Below are 21,505 nucleotides of genomic sequence, written 5' to 3'. Positions count from 1 at the left end.
GTTGACTGCCATTCCATAAATGGGTCGAGCACATAAAAATCTCCCATGTAAGATTTTTATTTTTGTGTGTCGGTGTGTATAAATTACCTTTTTTTTCCGGGGAAAGGGATTTTCTTTTAAGATACTGTAAATCTGATTATTTTTCACTATATCTGGAAACAAGAAAGAATACTTATTGCTGTCTAGAAGCTTCTAAACGGGACGAGACTCCTCCTAAAGGTCATAATTTGTTTCAATAAAAAGATAGCTCGAATTTTTTGAGCTTTTCCTTTCGTCTGAGTAGGACGGTTGTTCGTCGAGACAGCAGCAAAACTAGGTTCGAACAACATTTAAAAAAAATGAATAACTTTCCTTCAACCCTATAGAGCCAACCTTCACGTGAGTTGAGTATGGAAACCGGTTTGTATATCCCGTAGCTTGTTGGTTGTTATTTCAAAAGCAGTGGGCCAATAAAGGGTTCGTGGTGAAAGTAGTGAAAGTGTGTCAAGGCATATTTTCAAGGCCGGGGATGTCCCTAAAACTTGTAAAAATAGGATATCAAATCATAAGAGTAAAGTATAAAGCTGGTACGTATGTCTATATACATTGCGCCTATCCGAAATTCTATTAATTATGAACCTTTATTTATTTATTTTTAATAAGTTGCATATTCAAGGATAATAAAAGAAACTCTGAGAGTTAATTTCCATAGTTCACGCTTTGAATCCGGTTCTTTAATACACAGAATTGTACTCCTTTCTGACAATCCCGAAGTCACGAAATGAGAACAGGGACTGGGCGTGAAACAAATTTGAATATTTCAATTCGAAACGGATACTGAAGACACAGACTTTTCTTTCTTTTTTTTTTCTTTCATATTCATTCTTATGACATATTCAATTTTTTTTAAATATCTACCGTGGTTCACTGTTTAGTTGTAATCGGTTAGAAACGTAATTTATTGATTATTTTACCGCAATAACTTACTGTTGATGACGGGATCTAGTGAAAATAAGGAAAGAAGAAGATCAAAATATGGTGTTCTAAGGATATGACTATCATAATTTTTTATCAATTTCATCTACTGGAATGCAAGTCAATCACAATAAGGATTTTTTCAAGTTTTTGTCGATTAACGCTGGCAGTTGACTGCGTCACGCAGCATCGGATTACACGGCGAATTTTTCTCACACAAAATATGGGACATTGACCATATAGAAGAATAGTAAGGACATTCAATCCTGCTGATGCAGCAGAAAACAAACACACGCCGTGCTCATTTAAAGGACGAAATGCTTTTGTACTATTTACTATTGAAGCACAAGAAATTTATAAACTTAAGCCGCAAATTATAGCTTTGAAATTTATAAATGAACTGGGTTACTGGGACAAAAAATTTAATAATTTAGGGATGAATGACGCCGCTGATGTGCCTTTTGTTCAGCTCATTTTCTTTTCTTTTTTTTATTTGTGTTAACTACCAAAAAATTCAGTCATAACACACAAATAAACTTTAAATGATTAAATAAGCTCTTTAAAATTTATTGCGGTGAAAGTAAACAAAAATTTTGAGAAGAGGTTTTAATTAACATAAAATAAATATATTTCTTACATTCCATTATATTCCATTTCATTCAGAATAAAAGTGTGTTGTACGAACATTTCGGTCGACTATTTACCATAACTTTACACAGATCAATACGGTACCGGTAGTTACGTAAGACTGAATCGTATAAATTATTATTATAGGTCAACCGTCTATACGATCTCGACCGTCTGCCTTTTTGGACTACATTTTAACATCATGTGTGAATGCCCCAACAGCTGAACGAAATCGAAAAAATAGAGCGGTAAGGTAGAACTCAATTTCTAAAATAACAAGAAGAGGAAACAGCTGTGCTTCTGAGTTTACTCACCGTGAAGTAGAACGCTATAAGTACTAAATCGATTTTTTTTCTCAAACCACGTTCTGGGATGGCAATTATCCCATCACACGCTTCTACTTTTGTCCAGATGCTTCATCATCGATGACGACCTATCTGTCTCACTAAGCATGTTCACTTCTTTGATGAAATTGGTGACTGTATTTCTCTCTCTCCAACATTAAAATAAAAAAAGAAAAATGATAAGAAAGAAATCATCTTACGGAAAAAATTGCTCCAATCTTCATTGGACTGTTGCAATTGACCCGCTTCCATTCACGATGCTAGTGCGCACATGTCCATTTGTTGACTGAACCAAGAACCGTGAGGGAGAAAGTGTGTGTATATGTTTAAGTTTTTGCTGCGACGGAAATGTCTGAGTAAAAGCGCTAATAGGCTGAACCGCTACACGTGTTTCCATCAGCACGCTTTACCGTTGTTAAAGCGTCTTGGCGTTGGCCTTTCTCCGACCTATATTTCCTTGGTTCTTTCAACTGGACAAAGGAAGATGATGTTTCATATCTGCCTTTATTAGAGAAGAAAGTCTATACACCAAAAAAGCAGAAGGATGAGACTATAGAGAGAGAAAGAAAAAGGATATCGAAGGTGAAAATATGAACACGATGACGAAATGGGTTACAATAAATGCAAAAAAAATAATAAGAATAAGAATAATAAGAATTGCCGTAAGAAAAAAATGACAAATGTTCACTTACCTATATTTACTAGGTACGTAACGTTTTTCTTACCCCACTGGCCTACTTGGTACCGGGTTTTCCTCTAAAAGCGGAAGGGATAAAAGCTACGATCGTCACTCCGCAAAGAGATGCCAACCCGCAATTGTAACGCAAAAGAAGACTGCCGCTGGCTGGACTAGAAATATTCTACTGTTCCATTCTCTCACATTTTTCATCAGTTCGTCGACATACGAAGTTAAAGAAAAATGAAGAATCCCAGCAGCATCGCAGAGTTTTACCAAGATAAAAGCATTTTTATCACGGGATCCACTGGATTTATGGGAAAAGTGTTAGTGGAAAAACTGCTACGATCCTGTCCTGGAATAGATCGCGTTTATCTACTGTTGAGACCCTCAAAGGGGAAGGATATCGCTTGCCGTCTTGAAGAACTCATCAACAACGAAGTATGAATTTAATCCACTTCCAACGCCCCTGGATAGTATGCATTTTTGAAGCTGACAGTGATTGACACAAGGATATGTATTTTTAGGTGTTTCAGTCTCTGCAACAAGATCAGCCCGATGTCTTTAAAAAGTTAGTTCCCGTGTCCGGCGATATTTCGTTGACTGCGCTTGGCCTATCACCTGCTGATCAGGAGATTTTAAATTCATCGGTTTCCATCGTCTTTCACACGGCTGCGCGTATCAACTTCGACGACAACCTTCGTCAAGCGATCGATGCAAACATCAAAGGTCCGCAGAAAGTGATTACATTTTGCAGCCAACTGAAAAAATTACAGGTTTGTGTTCATTAAAAGTCGATATTTGTAGATAAAAAAACAAACATATGAAGTACTATGTTTGTTTCATTTGTGTTGCAGGCTTTTGTTCATGTGTCAACCGTGTTTAATAACTTGGACAAGGGGGAAATAGACGAGGTAGTCTATCCAGCGTCTATGGATCCTCAGAAGTTAATGGAATTTGTTGATTGCATGGACAACGAACTTCTGGCCAGCATAACTAAACAGTATAACAACTTGCACTAAAAAAGAATACGTATCATTTTTACCCGTGCAGTCTATAAATAATTGACACAATATTGTAACACATACAGGCTAGTTGGAAAGTGTCCAAACGTTTACGCTTTCACGAAGGCAATGTCCCGAAACAAAAATTCATTCTTTCTAGAAAATAGCCTTATTTCTATAGAATTTCTCGTTTCTAGGCTTTGGGCGAACAGGTGCTTCAAAAATTCTGCAGTGAAAACAAAATTCCCTTGGCTATTGTTAGACCATCGATTGTCACGTGCTCGCTTCAGGAACCCATTCCTGGATGGATTGACAATCTGAACGGACCTAGTGGTAATAAGAACGTGCCAATAAAACCAGTCTATAAATAGCATTTACAGCTCGATTACGGATGTGATTCAGGTTTCGTTGTCGGTGTGGGGAAGGGATTATTACGAACCGCGATTACTAACTGTCAATTAGTAGGTGATATGATACCCGTTGACATATCAATAAATTTAATGATTGCTGCCGCTTGGAAGAGTGCCATTGGCGGAATGCAGTAAGCATTAATCATTTCCACTACGGCCAATAAATCTATTGCCGAAATTTTTTTTTTGATTCCATTATTCAGACAGGGTAGTGAAGCGAAAGTATACAACTGCGTAACAGGATCTCACAATCCTGTAACTTGGGGTAAATTCAATCAGTATGGTATTGCTGCTTGGAAACGATTTCCTACCAAAGACATGGCCTGGTACCCCAGCATTAATTACCATACTCACGAAATCCCATTCAAAATTGAAAAGGCACTGTTCCACTATTTCCCGGCTTACTTTTTCGACTTTGTCGCTCGAATTATTGGAAAGAAACCGATTATGGTTGGTATTTCATCATTTTCGTTTACTTATTAATGCAACGAGGTTAATTAATTCAATATGACTTACTTATAAAAACCTTCAAAGGTATCCTTATACAACAAAATCCACCGAGCGTCATCGTGCCTGAATTTTTATGTAGTTCGCGAATGGAAATTTGTGAGCAATAATCCCATCCAACTCCTAGAAGAAATGTCTGTTGAAGATCGTCGTGTGTTCAACTTCGACGTCCGAGAGATCAACTGGGAAAATTACGTCACCAACTATATTCTCGGCTGCCGGAGGTTCCTGCTTAAGGACAATATACAAACATTGCAAATTGCCAGAAGGAATTTGAACAGGTATTATTAATTTATTGTTTTAATTTTAGCGATAGTTTTTAAAAATTGTGGTCTTCGTGAAAAAAGATGAAGTGAAATACTTCCGCACTTATTGCGTGTAAATGTAGAAGTATCCGCTGCTTAGAATAGTAAATATGCGTTTTTTTCCCGATGTTGACTAATATAGATTTTTTCTTTGCATAGGTTGTATTTGTTGAGGACGCTGTTGCGCTCGATTTTAGTGATTGTTTTGGCGTTTATTTTTTATAAAATATTTTTCTAAACTTTATTGAATCTTTTGAAAAAAAAAAATACCAATCGATGTATCACGCATCATGGCCGAATTGCTCTTCATATTCTTATTATATCAGCACGAAGAAATCGCCATTTCACCAGCACTGTTAGGTGGGGAAAATTTGGTTCATCCTTTTTTTTATGACCTAAACCTAATAATACATGGAAACTTAAAAAAAAATTAAACATGTCAATGCTTGATCATTTGTTCGAATAAATTTTGTCAAATTCTACTTCACAATTGTCTTGTGGAAAATGTGTCATGAACAGGTAATGAATGGGGTTTACAAGAGCTAACATCAGTCATTTAGAGGAGAACGAACTTAAATAATATGGAAATAGTAGTGTAAAAATCATCGAAAAAAAGGAATTAGGTATTTACTATTTTTTATCGAAAACCGGAAAAGCTAGTTTGACCACACAGTGGTAACGTGGTCGTAAAAGAAACCCAATATGGATTATGTAACTGGAAAGTCGTGGTGGACATCCTTATGCGCACATGAATGGAACTTACACAGGAGTCCGAGACAAAATAGAAATTTTTTCTAGAAACATGGAATCGTCCGAATACGAGTTTCGTGCCAAGACGTACTGTATAGTCACGTAAAAAAAAAATTATTAATGTGAAAATCTCCCTTAAATGGTGTTGGTTGTTGAAGGTCGTTTGTTATTAAATAGTGACCTAGTGACCCTGTCTGTAATCTGCGATAATTTTACAACGCAAGAAAAGAAACTCGCTTTCACATTCATGCAATGGACGACCAGTATACTCTCAGCCGCAATTATTCTTTATCTTACCAGAGAAAGCTTGCTCTACTGGCGTCATCATCACAAGGTCACATAATTACTCGAATGAAGAGTTTTTGTTTGAAATTTCTGGTTTGTTTATTACTCGATAGCGTTATTAAGATACAACGTACATTTCAATAAATTACACTTTTTAATAAATCAGAGCACAGAAGAAACCTGATTTGAGGTCAATCTAATGCGTGATGAATGGCGTCCGAATACAAAACAAGTTTTTTGAATTAATTCTTGGAACCCGCCCATCATAGGCTGGTTGATAAAGAATTTTTATTCTCGATGTGGTTTTTGGTTATAAAGTGGGACGGTTTATGGGAGAATATGTTTCAGCCTGTTTGTGTTTCTGAATAAATTGCAGACATTCTCGACTGAAGGGCTTATTTTTCGTCTGTGCTTGGACGGCATCGAATAAGAGACACGTCAGATGCATTAGGGAATGCTGAACACCTTCCATTTGAATATTTAGATATTCCATGTGATCATTTAAGTCTTGAAACTGTTGTTCACTAGTGACTTGCTTCTTATCAGCTTGTGTTTCCCTTGTCTCAGCAAAGATCCAGATTGTAAATATAGCACTTGTAATGCTAAGTGAGTTCTTAAGAAATGTAGCGACTGGGCTGCCGCTCGATAAGCGTCCTCTGCGTTCACTGAAGGTCCATTTCGAATCAGAAACCAATAAGTCTTCTCCTTTCTTGTAATAAATTTCTTTTGAAAAATCTACAATCACAAGAAATAATATTAGTTTAGTCATCTTAAGAACAATATGGGCAATTTTTTACGGCATTTATTCAAATTGACAACTGTTGAATGGAAATTATTTGGAAATTATTCTACCTTTATCGATGGCACTGTGAACAAATGTATTTTCTAAATAAATCGAAATTGTGATCAAGAAAACAAATTTGCGAAAATTTATACACATTATGGAAACGATGCGCGTTTTTCGATCCTTCAAATTCAAATCAAACACTCATTTATTATTTAAAAAAGCAAGCTTTTCCAGTCGATTTGTTGCACTGGTTGGATTGATGGTCCATGGAACACTAAACCTTGTGATTCCTGTACATCTAACTCCCTTATATTGCTTGCTACAGTATATGTACTGTGTTACTATGTAAGTGTGTACGAAGAAGACATTTTTAGGTTGCAACGCACATATCACATTACGACGCCATCATCGTTTTCTTAGCACTTAACCCCAAAAACGTCTAGCACGGAAGTAAATCGCACACAGGATTGTCACAGTGAAGACCCCTGTCGTGGCGGTCCAACCTCTCCACGACACAGTCTCACTCTGCCGTGACGTATTACAATTTTTTTATTTAAATTTTTTTATTCGATAAACCGCTTGTTGACTAAACGACAATTTTTCAGTGTCCTGTGAACATAATTAATATTAACATTAACACATCACAAAACTTGAGGCGGTAGTCAGGCGGTATAGTGTGCGGCATGGAGTTGACGGTTGGTAGTGTGCGGCTGAGATAAGAGACATTGCAAAGTGGATCAACCATCCGTATGTCAACAAGTCTCGAGTTAACAATGGGAAGTGACCGGTGTACTGCGTGCATTCTTATTCAATCGCATGAATTTCTATTACTTCATCACTTCATTTTATAACAAAGTAGAAAGACAATTTGCCTGTCTAGCAAAGTGACCCATTGAGTTTTTCTGTATAAAACGTTCATTGCCTAGAGTTCCACACTGGTCAATACCGTTAGTCTTTACATTGTTCTACTGGTTTGAGTGGGCACCTACCTGGCACCTACTTATTGGGCTTTTCCAAGTGTTTACACAATAAGGTTCAACAAATGTGTCGAGTCAGTGAACAAGCAAAGACATTACTTGACTAGTGGGTATGCGTAACCTTTACACTTCACTCACATCCACCCACGAAGACTAGGCTAATAATAATAGTATTTGTTAGATAGATGGGCACAGATATGCAAGAAATAATGAGAATAGTATATATAAACTCCGATAAACTCATGGTATAGACGCCAGTCGTCCACTGATGGTGGACGATGATACTTCAGTCACACCAGACGCCTCATGCAGATCTATTAGGAATTAGTTAACTTGAAGACATTATGCAAGTATCTCGAGCTAAATCCTAATGGGGGTTCAGGCGATATTTTACAAGAGTTTGTGATGACCATTTTCACTTTGTTTCATCAGCTTCAAAGACCAGATCATCTGAAGAAACTTGCCATTCTTGAAACCTGTTTGAAGCTCTTTGATAGAGAAGTGGATGCCTATTGAATCGAAATGATCTTATTTATCTTATATGTATATACAGTACCCACCAAACTATTAGGTACACCCCCCTATTTTCAATGCATTCTTATGGCACTACGTGTCCTAGAAAAATGCAATAACTCTTGAACCGCTTGGGCTAGATTTTTTTCCTTTTGGCCCTGAGTAGATCTAATGATGATCTACATTTTTTCTACACATGAAGTTGTCGTAGGATTAACCCCCACGGCGCTACGGTATCGTTCAGTTTATTAGGTACACCCGTTTTCCCCCCATATGCGCCGTGTTAAATACGGCGTTTTCCAAAATTTACAAAAAATACTAAAAATCAAGCTAAAATCTTTTTCTTTGTGCCAAAAGATGCAGAATTCTTCACTCTATGCGAATATAAAGAATAATTTACAATCAAACCAACTCAGAGAACCCTTCCCTATACCTCAAAGTTTTCCACTTCAAAATTGGGCGAAATTGGGCGCCCTCTGCTGGCGAAAGTGCAAGTTTGTTGAAAAAAGTACAAATTTTGAAGTGGAAAACTTTGAGGCATAGGGAAGGGTTCTCTGAGTTGATTTGATTGTAAATTATTCTTTACATTCGTATAGAGTGAAGAATTCTGCATCTTTTGGCACAAAGAAAAAGATTTTAGCTTGATTTTTAGTATTTTTTGTAAATTTTGGAAAACGCCGTATTTAACACGGCGCATATGGGGGGAAAACGGGTGTACCTAATAAACTGAACGATACCGTAGCGCCGTGGGGGTTAATCCTACGACAACTTCATGTGTAGAAAAAATGTAGATCATCATTAGATCTACTCAGGGCCAAAAGGAAAAAAATCTGGCCCAAGCGGTTCAAGAGTTATAGCATTTTTTCTAGGACACGTAGTGCCATAAGAATGCATTGAAAATAGGGGGGTGTACCTAATAGTTTGGTGGGTACTGTATATATATATTTTTTTTTTTTGGTGGGGGGGGGGATTTTTTATTTGGGTGTGTTGCGGATTGGAATGGAATTTAGATGCTGCGAATACCCCGGTTTTTTTTACAGCGTTACGTTGTTGATTTACTAGGAATAGTAATAGAAATATTTGGGATTTGATCAAATTGACAATGACTCAGGTTATAAATTATATTTGCTTGTATATGTACTCTGCAGGAATGTTCTTCGTTATTGTTTATTTCATCTGAAGCTGTGTCATTCAGACGATGACAATGATCGTGGACCGTTACTGTTCACTCAGTAGGCCTAACGCAAAGCGGGCTAATTAAGGCCCAGTATGCAGCGCATTGAAATACGACCGTGCACTCAATGCACCACTCCAATTAATATCTTCCCTTTTATTGACAAATTTTTCGGCTTCGTCATTCTGTTTATATGAACGATTTAAATGAAATAAATCTGGAGTTCTTATGTTCCGCTCGCAAAGACAAGACTTTTAACACACGACTCAGTTAGACCATTTAACAGACTAACACTAACGTTAATCTAATGTGTATTGCTTCAAAATTTCCGGAACACTTATTCTATTTCTTCTTCAAATAGTTGAACCGAGTTGTTAGGAAACACGCCCAAATAAGTCACTGTCTAACTTTTTGAAATTATTCTATTCGATTGACGGTCGCTGAGTCGAGATTAAAAGCTGAGGAGTATGTTGCAAAATGATTAAACAACTGTAACAAAAAATAACATTAAAATAACTTAACTGTATATTAACGAAATAGGAACTCAACTGGAGCACACAAAGCGTATTTAACATGTTAACATTTGTGTATAATCGTATAATCTAACCTGTAGGCCTGTATATTTTATTAGTCGCAGTAACAGCTTTAAAAAGATTGTTGAAACATTTCATCCGTTCACACGATGATCTTCATATGAAGACAAAAAATTTGTTTTCTGGACGTGATTAATTTTATAATGAGGAAGTTCTGCTTCCAGTGGTATGGCCTTATTATGAGTTGGTTGGTTCAGTGGTCGAATAAATTTCAGACACTCTTGACTGATGCTTTTACTTTTGGCGTGAACGGCGTCAAAACGGCAGGTCAATTGTTTAAAAGAACGTTTCATATGTTCCATTTCCTCTGTGATTCCTGAATGTATCCCTTCCAATTTTCGATTTAATTCCTCTAACACTTCCGTTTGATCATATTCACTCGTTTCCTCTTCTTCTTTCAGTTTTTTCATTTTTTTCTTTTCTATCGCGTCCTCCCGAGTCTCTATAAATCCCCACACTGTCATAATGTTGGATACAATCGACAATACGTTAATGAAGATTGTAGTAGGAGTATCGCCTAAGAAACGCAATGATTTGTTGTGTTTGTTTATGGCCTGTTTCGGTGCCGGATCAGCGTTGCTGTCTAGCGGATGGATTTTTTCCAAAAATTCTGAAACGATACATATAGTAATGAAATTTCATTCTCGCATAGTGGAAGCTATCGCTCTTTTACGAATTAAAGTATGATTGCCTTACCTTCTTCAGAATTAGCGTAGACACTCTTTCCCTCAAAATAGATGGATAACACTATCAACAAAACTGACAAACACATATTTGCACACACGATATTAATTCTGACCATCTTATGGCAGCTTTGATGAACTGTTACTCTAATCAAAATAAGCAGAGTCAATCGTTGATGCTGTTTATCTACAGAGGTGTTCTGTTAAAGTAAGATAATAATTAAGGCGTCATCGGTTGCCTAGCCAAATTATCACTGAACCACGAATTAAATTTCCCGCATATTTATGTAGTAGACGCCCTATAAGCTTCCGTTTCTGCGTTGGCTAAAAACGAACGTGACATAATAGAGTGAATGAAGAGGAGTTCACGGAACGCCTTCATAAAAAAAAGGCGCACAATGTCAATTGACTCGGGAACAGGAATCCCTTTCTCATAAAGCGTCAATAAAATAAGAATGAAGCGACAAGTTTTTTGGGTGGTATTTGAACGCAAGCCCTTGAACTTGTATTGAGACATTTAACAAAAGAATTCACCCGGGGGTCTCTAACATAATTCTCTACTTCTTGGGTACTTGTGGGTAGTTTCCACTAAAGGATGCGTCTTATTCATAGAGTTATTCAAAAACACGGTTGTATTTGAATTGACAGTGTCAGAACAAATAAATAGGCAAGGAGGCAAGGAGGTCTAGACCAATAAGAAAAATCATGGGCCTGTATGGGTTTACTCGCAGTATCTCTGACGTCAAAGTTCTTAGCAAGAACTGTAAGACACTTACATCACAAAATATAGCTAGACTTTACATTTGCTAGGGACACGTTTTTTTTTGTATTTTTATTCTTTTCTTTTTCTGGACTCTTTGCTCTTGCATGCTTTATTATGCAAATCTACTGGTACGTACAGTACGCAATCAACTACCGGTACTTCAAATTATTATTTTTGTTTATTTCGTCGGATTCAGACCCTTGAAAATTCCGCTGGTAAATAAGTTTTTTTAGCTCCACGTGCTGTTGAACAGGTCGCATCATCACAGCTGCTCTGTTCGTTCATTAATTTGGTATGATATCAAATTAATGAAGTTTAGGACTTGAAAATTCATAACGTTTAAGCTTTACTGCAGGCTACTTGGTAAATGGAATGATAAATCATACAGATAGGGTCAACTAGAGTGAAAAAAAAATCATAAAGTAAACGGATTATATGCATAAGAATAACCAGAAGATGGAAGGAACATCGTTGTTGGCCCTTATTCAAATGCCTGGGATAAGGTTCAAAAATATTACTTTAGCATTATATTAATTGTACTTCGAAGAAAATAAATGTAGGCGAATGACGTCAATCTGTATCTCAGTTATTTCAAACACTGCTTAAAAAAGCTACCAGGAAATCGGAATTTCGACAAGTCATTTTTAACTCATTGTACGAAGGGCTTTTCAAACAGACGCCAGCCTCTTATTAATCGCGACATGACACGCATGGTGCCTGTTTATTTTGAATAAGAGTCTAGAGCCCAGACAACCTGTCAATGGGAAAACTTGTTCGTGATTTCTTCGCTTTCACGTCGTTAGTCACGCAACTACGCGACAAGAGAAGAAACTCTTTTGTATTTTGTTTAGTTCAGTCCGCTATCGCGGCACTAGATGTCGTCCACTTTTTAACATGTGAAATCATAATTTGAAAAAGTCCGCTTATCAGAGTCAGCTGCATTGTCACGAAAAGTTTTCCTCCTTCTCCAAAGAACAAACAATTCTGGCACAAGAAAAAAAAAATAATCACGAGTCATTGCTTAAATGTAACCTTTGTGTTGCACACAGTCTTCAATGCTCATCGGACATACGTACAGTTCCAATCTTCCGGCAATTTTTGATTCGTCATCTCGGATTGTTATTAGATGTTTCATATATACTCGTGAATGGGTAACGACTTTTTTCCAATTTTGATAAAGTCTATTGTTCATTGATTCGCTTTTGTTTTGCGCCACGCTCCGTCAATATGCACGTCGATTTGTTTCAATAAACTAAACGCACATTCACGCTCCAGCGGCAATTGAAACTTTCTTCCCTACACATTACAGTTTACACATTAGCGCTGAAATTTCGTTTAGCGTCTCATTTCTTTCACGTATTCACCATAAAAGATTGCTATTAGCGAAAACGTATGTAAGAACGCAATAAGAAAAAGGGAAAGTAATTGTCTGCCGTAAAGAACGTGTGATTTAATCATTTGTTTTCCCGTCGCGAGTGTTTTGTCTAGCCGAACGGTGTCCGCCTACTCATTAGCTCCGCCATTTGGTAACCCACTCAGCAACGGTGTCAAATGCGATCATCCATCGGCCGTTTCTAGGGCAACACGGCTGGTTTGTGTCCGTTAATATACATATAAATAATCACCATCACATATACACTCCTGGTCCTGATTGAAGCGGGCCTTTTGTGTGCAGGTAATCAGAATGATCCCCCTCTTCTTCAGGGATGGTAGATGCAGCTAGGGAGATGTAAGGGCGAGAGAGTTAGGCACCGCATATCACTGGAAAGGGACCATCTTATATTCTTGGATAGAAATCCAAAATCCTAATGAGATCGTCATAATAGACAGCGTCCTCTCGCGTCTCCGCGTGCATGCCGCAGTATTATATAATGAAACCGGCACGACTGTTCGTGTACGACTCTTTAGTCCGTGGCAAATGCGGATCGAATTTTCATGACGTTCTCGTGTAAAAGTCTCGACTCGAAAAAATTACTGCCCGTTACAAATATGATGACCTTGTCTAAGTTTTTTGGAATTCTCTCTTTTTTCTTGTCCTAAATGTCAAAATAAAACGCCATGTCTTAGTTTGACTAGGGTCTGTAAAGTCCGTAACCTGTACGTCATGTCATAACAATCCAATTTCGGATGATGTGGCGGAATGTTTTTGCCGCCGAGTTTTTGCAGCGTCAGATGAATGAGCCGGTTGGTGGTCCGTCCCGCTTCCGTGCGAGCTGCTGCGTACACTAATGCGTACATTAATTAAAAGCTATCGACTATTTCTCTCTTTTTCTGTCTGTCATTTGATTATTCTCTGGGCTTTGGCTGCAGGTTGCGCTAACGCTGCGCTAACGGCACATTGGATGCGACACATCTCAAAGTGTTGGAATTGTTGTTTTGTCTTTGTACCTTTGAACCCTGGAGAGCGAGAAATAGACGACATTACCCGTTACGAGCTGCTGTTTTGCTATACCACAACTGCACAGGTGCGAAACTCCACGCCCTGCTCGTACCTGTACCCCCTGCCGGTCAACCGTGTCACTTTGTCGTGTTACGGCAGAGTTCGTTGTGGTGCCACCACCAATTGAATCGCGTGAAACTCACGCAGAGTTGCTGAAAAGGCTTGTGGTGAATTAAAAGAATATCAAAAAGCTATAGCAGCGTGACGATTCTTCTTCTTTCGGGCATGGGAGTCTCGGGGTCCCTGCTGCACAGCCGATATAGAATGTTTTCTTTCTTTTTGAAGGGATGATTATTCTTCGCCGCGAGTTCATTTACACTGAAAACAGGTAAAAGTGGAACAGCGCAACGCGATTTTTTTTTTATTTTTTTTTAAATTACTTAACGTTTTCGGTTTGTGTTTTGCCCCTCTTGCCTATACACGGTGACTGCCGGTGCGGTAAGCAAAGTGACGCAGAGAAAGAGACTCGCTATATCTTCTGCCTTATTGTAGCGCCATGGGCCGACGATGTGGCGTGCGATCGGCCGTGTAACGACCGCATTGTTTTCTCAATTTGAAAAGCTCGGCGCGTCATTCCCATGCCATGCCGTCGTTATTGCCATATTCCAGACGATATACAGATGTTATTCCCAGTTGGCGTTTCTAAGGCACTTTTGAAAACGAAGGCCTTATTTATGACATATTATTACGTATTAGTACTCTGCTCGAATGGTCTTCTCTCTCTCTATCTGGCGGCGGTATACACTTGCCAACCGTTGAAATATGTAACAATAATGGGATCTAATAAGCTCTCCGCAAACGTCTTTTTTCTCTCTCTTTTGTTTCGTTTTCTTTTTTTGCCTTTTCTCTGCTGATGAGCGCGTTGTCTATGTCTTGATTTAGAGTTCATCTTTGTCAGCGAACCAGAAAGAGAGAGTGATCGTGTTTACTGGAGCTCGGCTTTTCCCTTTTTCTGCCTTCGTTCATTTGCTGTCGGGCCGGAAATTCCCCCGCAAGAAAAGCGAGATACAATAAAGAATGATAGACCGCATCATAGCTCACGTCGTATTTTTTTGAAAAAAGGCTTGGTCATATAACGAAGGGCGAAAGTCGGTCGTAGATCTATACACGCCTGGTTTTGTCGGTTTTACAAAGTAAACAAACCGTTTTTTTTTTCTTTCTCGGACAGTCTTCCTGAAGGAACCAGAAACGTCTGGGTAGAGTCGGGGCAGAACTGGATTATATAATTCTCATTAGAAATTTTTTTTAAATGACAAATTCCTCCTTAGGGAGGGAACAACTGTCCCCAGATTGCTGTAAGAAATTTTCTACTCGATGACAGATTGACTCGAATTTTCAACCGATTATTTGACAGGTTACGAAATTGAAACGGGAAATATTTTTCAAGAAAATGTCTGTTTGTTGTTGCTGCTGGACGTAAGTGAACATGTTTTTTTTAAATCGCGCAGTAATTAAATAAAAGCGCAGTTAAATGGAGCTCACGTTCTTGGAGATCTTGTCGGCAGCGCATGATAAGAACAAGATCAAGAATTATAACAGACTGTCGAGGAAGATAGTGAGAGTGAACCAGCGAACGAGAGAGAGAGCAGTCGAAGAGCATGACGCACAAAAAAGATTTGAAATTTACTAACCACCCAACCTGCACGCCATTTCTATGCGATCAAGAAGAAGAACTTGATTGGAACAAAGCAGCAGCTGTTAGAGCGGAGTATAGTAGGCTAAATAGACCTGTAGGTTGATTATACCTGCCGTGATCTATCAATCAAAAAGTGAACGAGGTTTTATACAACACCCGTCTATAAAATACACACGGGACTGCTAGCGAATTAGCATCATCGTGCTCGGCATAAATTATAAACGCAAATCTTCACAAATTTGTTTTCCATCTTTTTTTTTTTACAAATTTTTCCATCTGATGTTTTTAGGGGGCAAAAAGAGAGAGAGAGAAAGAAGGAGATAATAGGCGAGTGTGGCGTGCGCCCGTTGACGGATGTTGGCGGTGAAACTGGGTGGGGTCGAAGACACATACGAAACGACGAATAATTAGGGCGTAGTGCGGGTACGCCGGCAAAAGTTCAAAAGGGTCGGCGACGATAACGAAAGAACGATGGAGGTCTCTTGGCTTTTCTCTGCTGGTTCCACTCTCTCTCTTTTCTTATTGCATGTGCATTTGTCGGTAATAGCCTACTGGCAGATTACGTAAATACTTGGAGCTCAAAGTAGTACGACCCACCAATTCTTGTCTTACTCTCCCTGGATGCCGATTTTAATTCTTTTTTTTCGGCCCATCTCTCATATTTTTCTTCCCTGATTTACGGTTATCTATTACACTGAGGTTTCGTATATTGTTGCCAGTGTAACTACATACACTATATTCCGTAATACCTAATGACGTAATAACCTGGCAATACCAATCACGGCGGGAGGCGTCCCTCAATCGATGCGGTTGCGGCTGCTTCTCTACCTCTTCAAACGTTCTACATTTTTTCCACATGCTGAATGTTGAACTGATGGTGCCGTAATTTCCCTTTTTTTCTTCTTCTTCTTCTTCTTCTTCTTCTCTTGTTGCTTTGATGAAAGTGAAAGGGTTTATTATAAGCGAGTCACGGCCTTTCGGAATTCAAACGTCAACGCCACCACCGCATTTAGGCACAGGCCGTTCTCATGTTATTGCTACAGCAGAGTTATTCTCGTCAACACACAAAAGACAACAACAGCCGGAGCAAATTCCTCTCAAAAAGAGAAGAAATGAAAGAAGGCGAAGAAGAACACACACGCGAGCTCCCCGCCTTTCTCGAAAGAGAGAGAGAGTGAAATCAATAAACGGCGTCTCCGGTTGAAATGTTTTGCCGCTTTTGGCCCCTCTGCTCACTTCTGTTGTTTCCATTCAGTCAGACAATCGAAAATTTCCATACGCACAGCAGCAGTGATGATTGAGCGCACGAAATTTGCATGAGAATTTATATGTGTACGTGTGTGTGTGTCTCCTCCCTCGGGGGCCCAAAAAGAACTCTATACGCACAGCGAAAATCCCGGCCTTCTTGGCGACGCATAAATATCTTTGCTGCGCTTATTGCCTGTGTGTATATAATAGTTGCACTGGCGTGCGTGCGTGCGCTTCGGTAATATCATGTATGAGCCGTATAAAGCTGATATGCGACTGGATGGATGAAGATGGACCACCGAATTCTCACAAGAAAAGAATTTTCGAATTGATGCGCTCAAGTTTTTTTTTTTTTTAATTTAAAATCCGTTTTTTTGTTTTTCAAAAATCCCGCTGATCGACCTTGTCTGTATTTAACTTGGCCCTCGGACATCATCGAAATTCAACAATTTTTTTGTGCCTGGAAAATTAGCGGTATATCTGCATATATGCATTGCGCAGGTAATATTATATGTATGAATAAATACATTGTTCAAAGTAGCAAGGGGCAAACAGCAGCAGCTGCTGCAGTCATCATCAGCAAGTCCTTGAAGAGCGGATGGGCCCCGGGCGAGGGAGAGAGAGCAATATCTATTCGAGTGTATTACACTACCTCCGCCGAGGAGGGACGACGGAGGTGGAGGAGTTTAATTGGTCCTTCTTCTTCTGCTGCTTGTGTTTAACAAAAGAACCGTCGACTCTTGGGTGGAGGTCTGCTTGTTGGCTGCTGGCTGCTGCACCCGACGTAATCCACATGTTCACATTTCCTTTTTCTATCATTTCTGTTTCTTCATATTTTTCTTTTATTTTCTTTTATATTTTTCCTTTCTTTTGAATAAGGATCTTCTCAAGTGTCTCTGCCGGCAAGGTTATTTGAATCACGACGGAACGGAGCTCGATCGGTTTCCCCCGCGATCATCATCACCTGCGTGCGTGCATGCGTGTGTCCGTCCGTGCAGAATGGCACTACAGAGTTAGCGGGAGCAGAGCGCAGGTAAGAGAAAAAAAGGTAAGAGGTAAAAATGACGACAGCGGCGGGGCTTATCAAAAAATTTTGGCGGAAATTCGAAAAGCACTTGACATGGGCGATGCTCGCGAAATTCCCTTCGAAGAAAAACAAAATTACATTACACAATAAAACCCAAAAACAAAGCCGTCGGGTAATAATACGTACTGTACGCCACGTAGATAAGACCAGCGAAAAAATCCTTGAGAATGCCCGATCCGGCAAACGCCAACAGAAACACTATTTACCTGGCTCTCCACATGTTCTCAGGTTTAAGGAGACACGTCCCAAATTCCTAAATTGCTGGCGGAGACCAGATTAGAGTGGGATTTCTGAAGGACCCTCTCTCTCTCTCTCTCTTACTTATGCCAGTGAGAAAAAAAGGGGCCATTATTTGATTGTCGGTAGGAAGTTTAAAAAAAAAATGTATTTATCGAGGGCAATCTAGATAATCCAATGAAAATTAAGTTCTCTTTTATAGATTTAAAACCCTCAGATTTCTTTTTCTTGACGCGCATTTGTGATGACGGAAAACACGTCGGATAGCATGCGGGAAGGATGGCACCGTCAAGGAAGTTGAGATCTTTCCTGGAAACTGAAAGACGAGCCAGGATAAAAAAAAAAAAAAAAAAAAGAAAGAAGAAGAAACAAATTGAAATCTGTAAATGTGTTACGCTATCTATGGGATGAGAGAGTGAGGCGGGTCTTAATGATTCTTCAAACCTTTTTTTTTTTTTCTCTTTCTCTCTTTCTCTTCGTCACTCTATATGTACACACGTCCGCTTTCTATTTCTTTTTTCCTAATATTTAACCGCCGTCGTTGAAAGCGCTTGATCCCGAACGAACCGGAGGTTGGAGGAAGACCACGAAAAACGAATCGAGCGTCATCATTTCTTCGTCTTCTTCTTCATCTGCGGCTTGATATTTCCACCTTTGTGTGCATACTAGACGTCAATAGGGACAACCTTATACGTGTGACGCAAGAGTAGGGAAAGAGAGGAAACGAAAGGGAAAAGCGTTTCTAATTTTTTCGACGCCCTGCATGAATCGCGTAAGGAGGGCACACGGCAGCAGGCAAACAAATAGAAAAAAAAAATTCTTTCCTATAGGTGTCTAAAAGAACCGCTTTGGTTCTCGTATTTTCATTCAAATCCGCACACATATATGATGACGGATGGGGGGAAAAGAAGCCCGACGAGGAGGAAGAAATGAAATAGAAAGTCAAAGAAGCTCATCTCTTTTGCTGCCGAATGATGATGGAGAAGACGATTTCATCAACGCATATCAGACAGATGAGAATATTGCTGCCGCTATAAATGGACCTCCAAGTGGAATCACTTTGAGTTTATCGTCAAAGATTCAAAGGTGCGTCGATCTTTCATACCTAAGTATAGGGGATGTCTAAAGAATCACGAAACATCATGTTTTTTGGTCACTTCTTCTTTTAATTCTTCTCGTTGGATTTGATTCCGACTTACAACATTCAATGGAATGGAATATACGCATTGTTCAACACATACCTGGGATCGTAATTATAATGGGGAAAAAGCGGAGACAAAAAAATGAAGTTGTTTAGATGCGACATTTGACTAGGGCCCTGAGATGGATGGAAGTGAATGTTTCGTCAACGACATTCTTGAAAATGGGGGAACATTTTTTTTTTTTTTTTGTTACTTATTTCGGTAACCCGGACCCACTTTTTGCTCCAAATAACTACAGACGCAACTATAGAAAACCAAGCCACCAATTCTGCTTCGTGCACCAACTATTTGACAAATGATTAGTTGACGAATTTCCCCGTTTTATTTTCACTTTTCTTTTAATTGCTGTACTCGTAGTTTATAAGGGGCCACTTTTTGAAGGCGTCAAAGCTGTGAAGAGAGAAAGTCCAAAATAATAAGTTCACATCAGTGATGGCCTAAGAAAGGATTTCAGCACCAATCACCCCCGAAACGAAATTACAAAATGACTTGAAAGAGAACAATAAAATTGGTTGCAGGCAATGTGTGAACTTAATTAACAGGTAAAATATTCGAAATGTCTGAAATGTTTTGTGTGTCAAAGGAAGGGAGCGGTGCATAGATATGTTGTGAAACAACAGCACGAATCAAAATTTCACCAACCTATTCTCTCACGTTACCAATACATCATAAATAGGAAGGGAAAGAAATAATCAAACAATCGCTGCTGATTTTACGTATATACCATATAGACCTAATTATTGGGGCACTGCTAAGAAACCGATGAAGAATACCAACATTCACATGATCCTCCCACTCTCCCCCTTTTTTTTCAATTCCGTAATAAACGGATGCACATTAGCATTTATGCTGCGCGGCGGATAGAACAATGCGTAACAGAATGATATAATAACAATCCCCTTTCAGCCATGCTGCAGTACCACTGCTGCTGCTACTACTAGTCTAAACTATATGTCGAAAACAAAAAATCTGCGCTGTTGTGCATGATTATAGACATTGGACCATCATCCTTCTGGCTGTGTTGGTAATCACTAATCTGGCGGTGGATGGAGGTGCGCGGGCGTGCTAGCTGTGTAACACGCGGCGCATATCATCCGAACGAAAGTGGGCCGAGGTAAAGGTGGCGCTATGGTGTATGGGATATCCTTCCGTTTTCTTTCATTTCGCATCCCTGCGCGCAAGGTAACAAAAAAATTTGAAAGAAAAAAAAACTAAAAAAAAACTAAAATCTCCGGTTTCACCGATGGGAATGCGTTGCTGTTGTGGTGAAACCGTGAATGCTTATAGAGACCAATCAAAAGTGAAAATGGGCATCTGTTACAGGCTTCGCCGTTTTTGTCGGTTGTTTTGTTTTTTTCCCCTATTCAGAGTTGCTGTTGGTGTCCTCATTTCCCGCTTCAACGGTTTCTTTTTATCCATCTGATGAGGCCCTATTATTGGCTATTATAGAGTGGTCATGGCCAACGAGGAAGATGTTATTATATACGCGGAGGGACACACCACAGACAACACGAACGCATATACGTCGGCCATATTTACGAGTTCGGTGAGTTGGAACTGAGAGATTTTCTTATTTTCTGTTTAATAACCCAAGAGATTGAATTTTTAGCATTTCTCGGCAACGTGCTGCAGAACGCGCAGGCTGTCCGTTTCTAGTTTTCTTTTGTTTGTTGTTTGCTTTTTTTCCTCCATTCTTTTTCGACTGCAATAAGTAATGATAAGGAGGGGGAATGTCGTGATCAAACGAACCAGATTTCCTCTCCCCTCCGTTTTTCTCTCTTTCAAATATAAAAAAAGAAATATGCAATAAAAAAACGAAATTTTCCTTTTCGAGATTGAGACTTTTCTTATTGTCTCCAATGAGGCGTGCATTAAAAGATTTTTAAACGCAGCACCGACACGACATTTCTGTTGTTTTTTGCCTTCAAAGATTTGTACCTATTTTTTTTATTCGAGTCGATCCCATTGCGGCTGTGTGTGCTGGTCCACGCGGCGTGTGTTTTTCACCGCCGTACAAATCGCCTATTGTGACGACGCATGCCGCCAGTCTCGAAGAAACAAGAAGGAAAAAAACCTAATCTTTTTCCAACAATGTCACCAAATAAAAGTTGAGAAAAGGAAAGAAACCAACAGTTTTATTCAGGTCCTTATAGAGTTGTTGTTAGATTGTGAATCGCCGCGCTACGCGATCGTCTGGCCGCCAGACACACCAAATCCCTTTCGGTATGCACTTTTTTATTCTCCCGTTTTGGATTGCTTGTCATTTCTAAGGCTCAGGTGCTGCACAATACCTGTTATGTCAT

General features: G+C 39.2%; 2 protein-coding genes and 1 long non-coding RNA gene across 3 annotated transcripts; 1 reads left to right on the top strand and 2 right to left on the bottom strand.

The window, feature by feature from the left end:
* Positions 1-1,398: 1,398 nt before the first annotated feature.
* On the bottom strand, positions 1,399-2,667 carry LOC124328321. The gene is made up of 3 exons (XR_006916263.1): positions 2,126-2,667; positions 1,896-2,070; positions 1,399-1,803 (listed from the first exon to the last, which is right to left on the bottom strand). It is a non-coding gene; the product is annotated as an uncharacterized LOC124328321 (long non-coding RNA).
* A 46-nt stretch (positions 2,668-2,713) lies between these two features.
* LOC124328320 (putative fatty acyl-CoA reductase CG5065) lies at positions 2,714-5,309 on the top strand. Its single transcript, XM_046787051.1, has 9 exons — positions 2,714-3,042; positions 3,129-3,377; positions 3,459-3,604; positions 3,692-3,731; positions 3,803-3,938; positions 4,008-4,146; positions 4,219-4,465; positions 4,550-4,803; positions 4,987-5,309. Exons 1-9 carry the CDS (start codon positions 2,845-2,847, stop codon positions 5,063-5,065), a joined length of 1,488 nt encoding a protein of 495 aa, XP_046643007.1. The 5' UTR covers positions 2,714-2,844; the 3' UTR covers positions 5,066-5,309.
* A 649-nt stretch (positions 5,310-5,958) lies between these two features.
* Positions 5,959-6,912, bottom strand: LOC124328292. The gene is made up of 2 exons (XM_046787009.1): positions 6,715-6,912; positions 5,959-6,597 (listed from the first exon to the last, which is right to left on the bottom strand). Exons 1-2 carry the CDS (start codon positions 6,800-6,802, stop codon positions 6,173-6,175), a joined length of 513 nt encoding a protein of 170 aa, XP_046642965.1. The 5' UTR covers positions 6,803-6,912; the 3' UTR covers positions 5,959-6,172.
* Positions 6,913-21,505: the final 14,593 nt, after the last annotated feature.

The sequence above is a fragment of the Daphnia pulicaria genome, chromosome 3 (genome assembly GCF_021234035.1).
Source record: "Daphnia pulicaria isolate SC F1-1A chromosome 3, SC_F0-13Bv2, whole genome shotgun sequence".
Taxonomy (NCBI): Eukaryota; Metazoa; Arthropoda; class Branchiopoda; order Diplostraca; family Daphniidae; genus Daphnia; species Daphnia pulicaria.
This window is presented reverse-complemented; position numbering and strand designations above follow the sequence as displayed.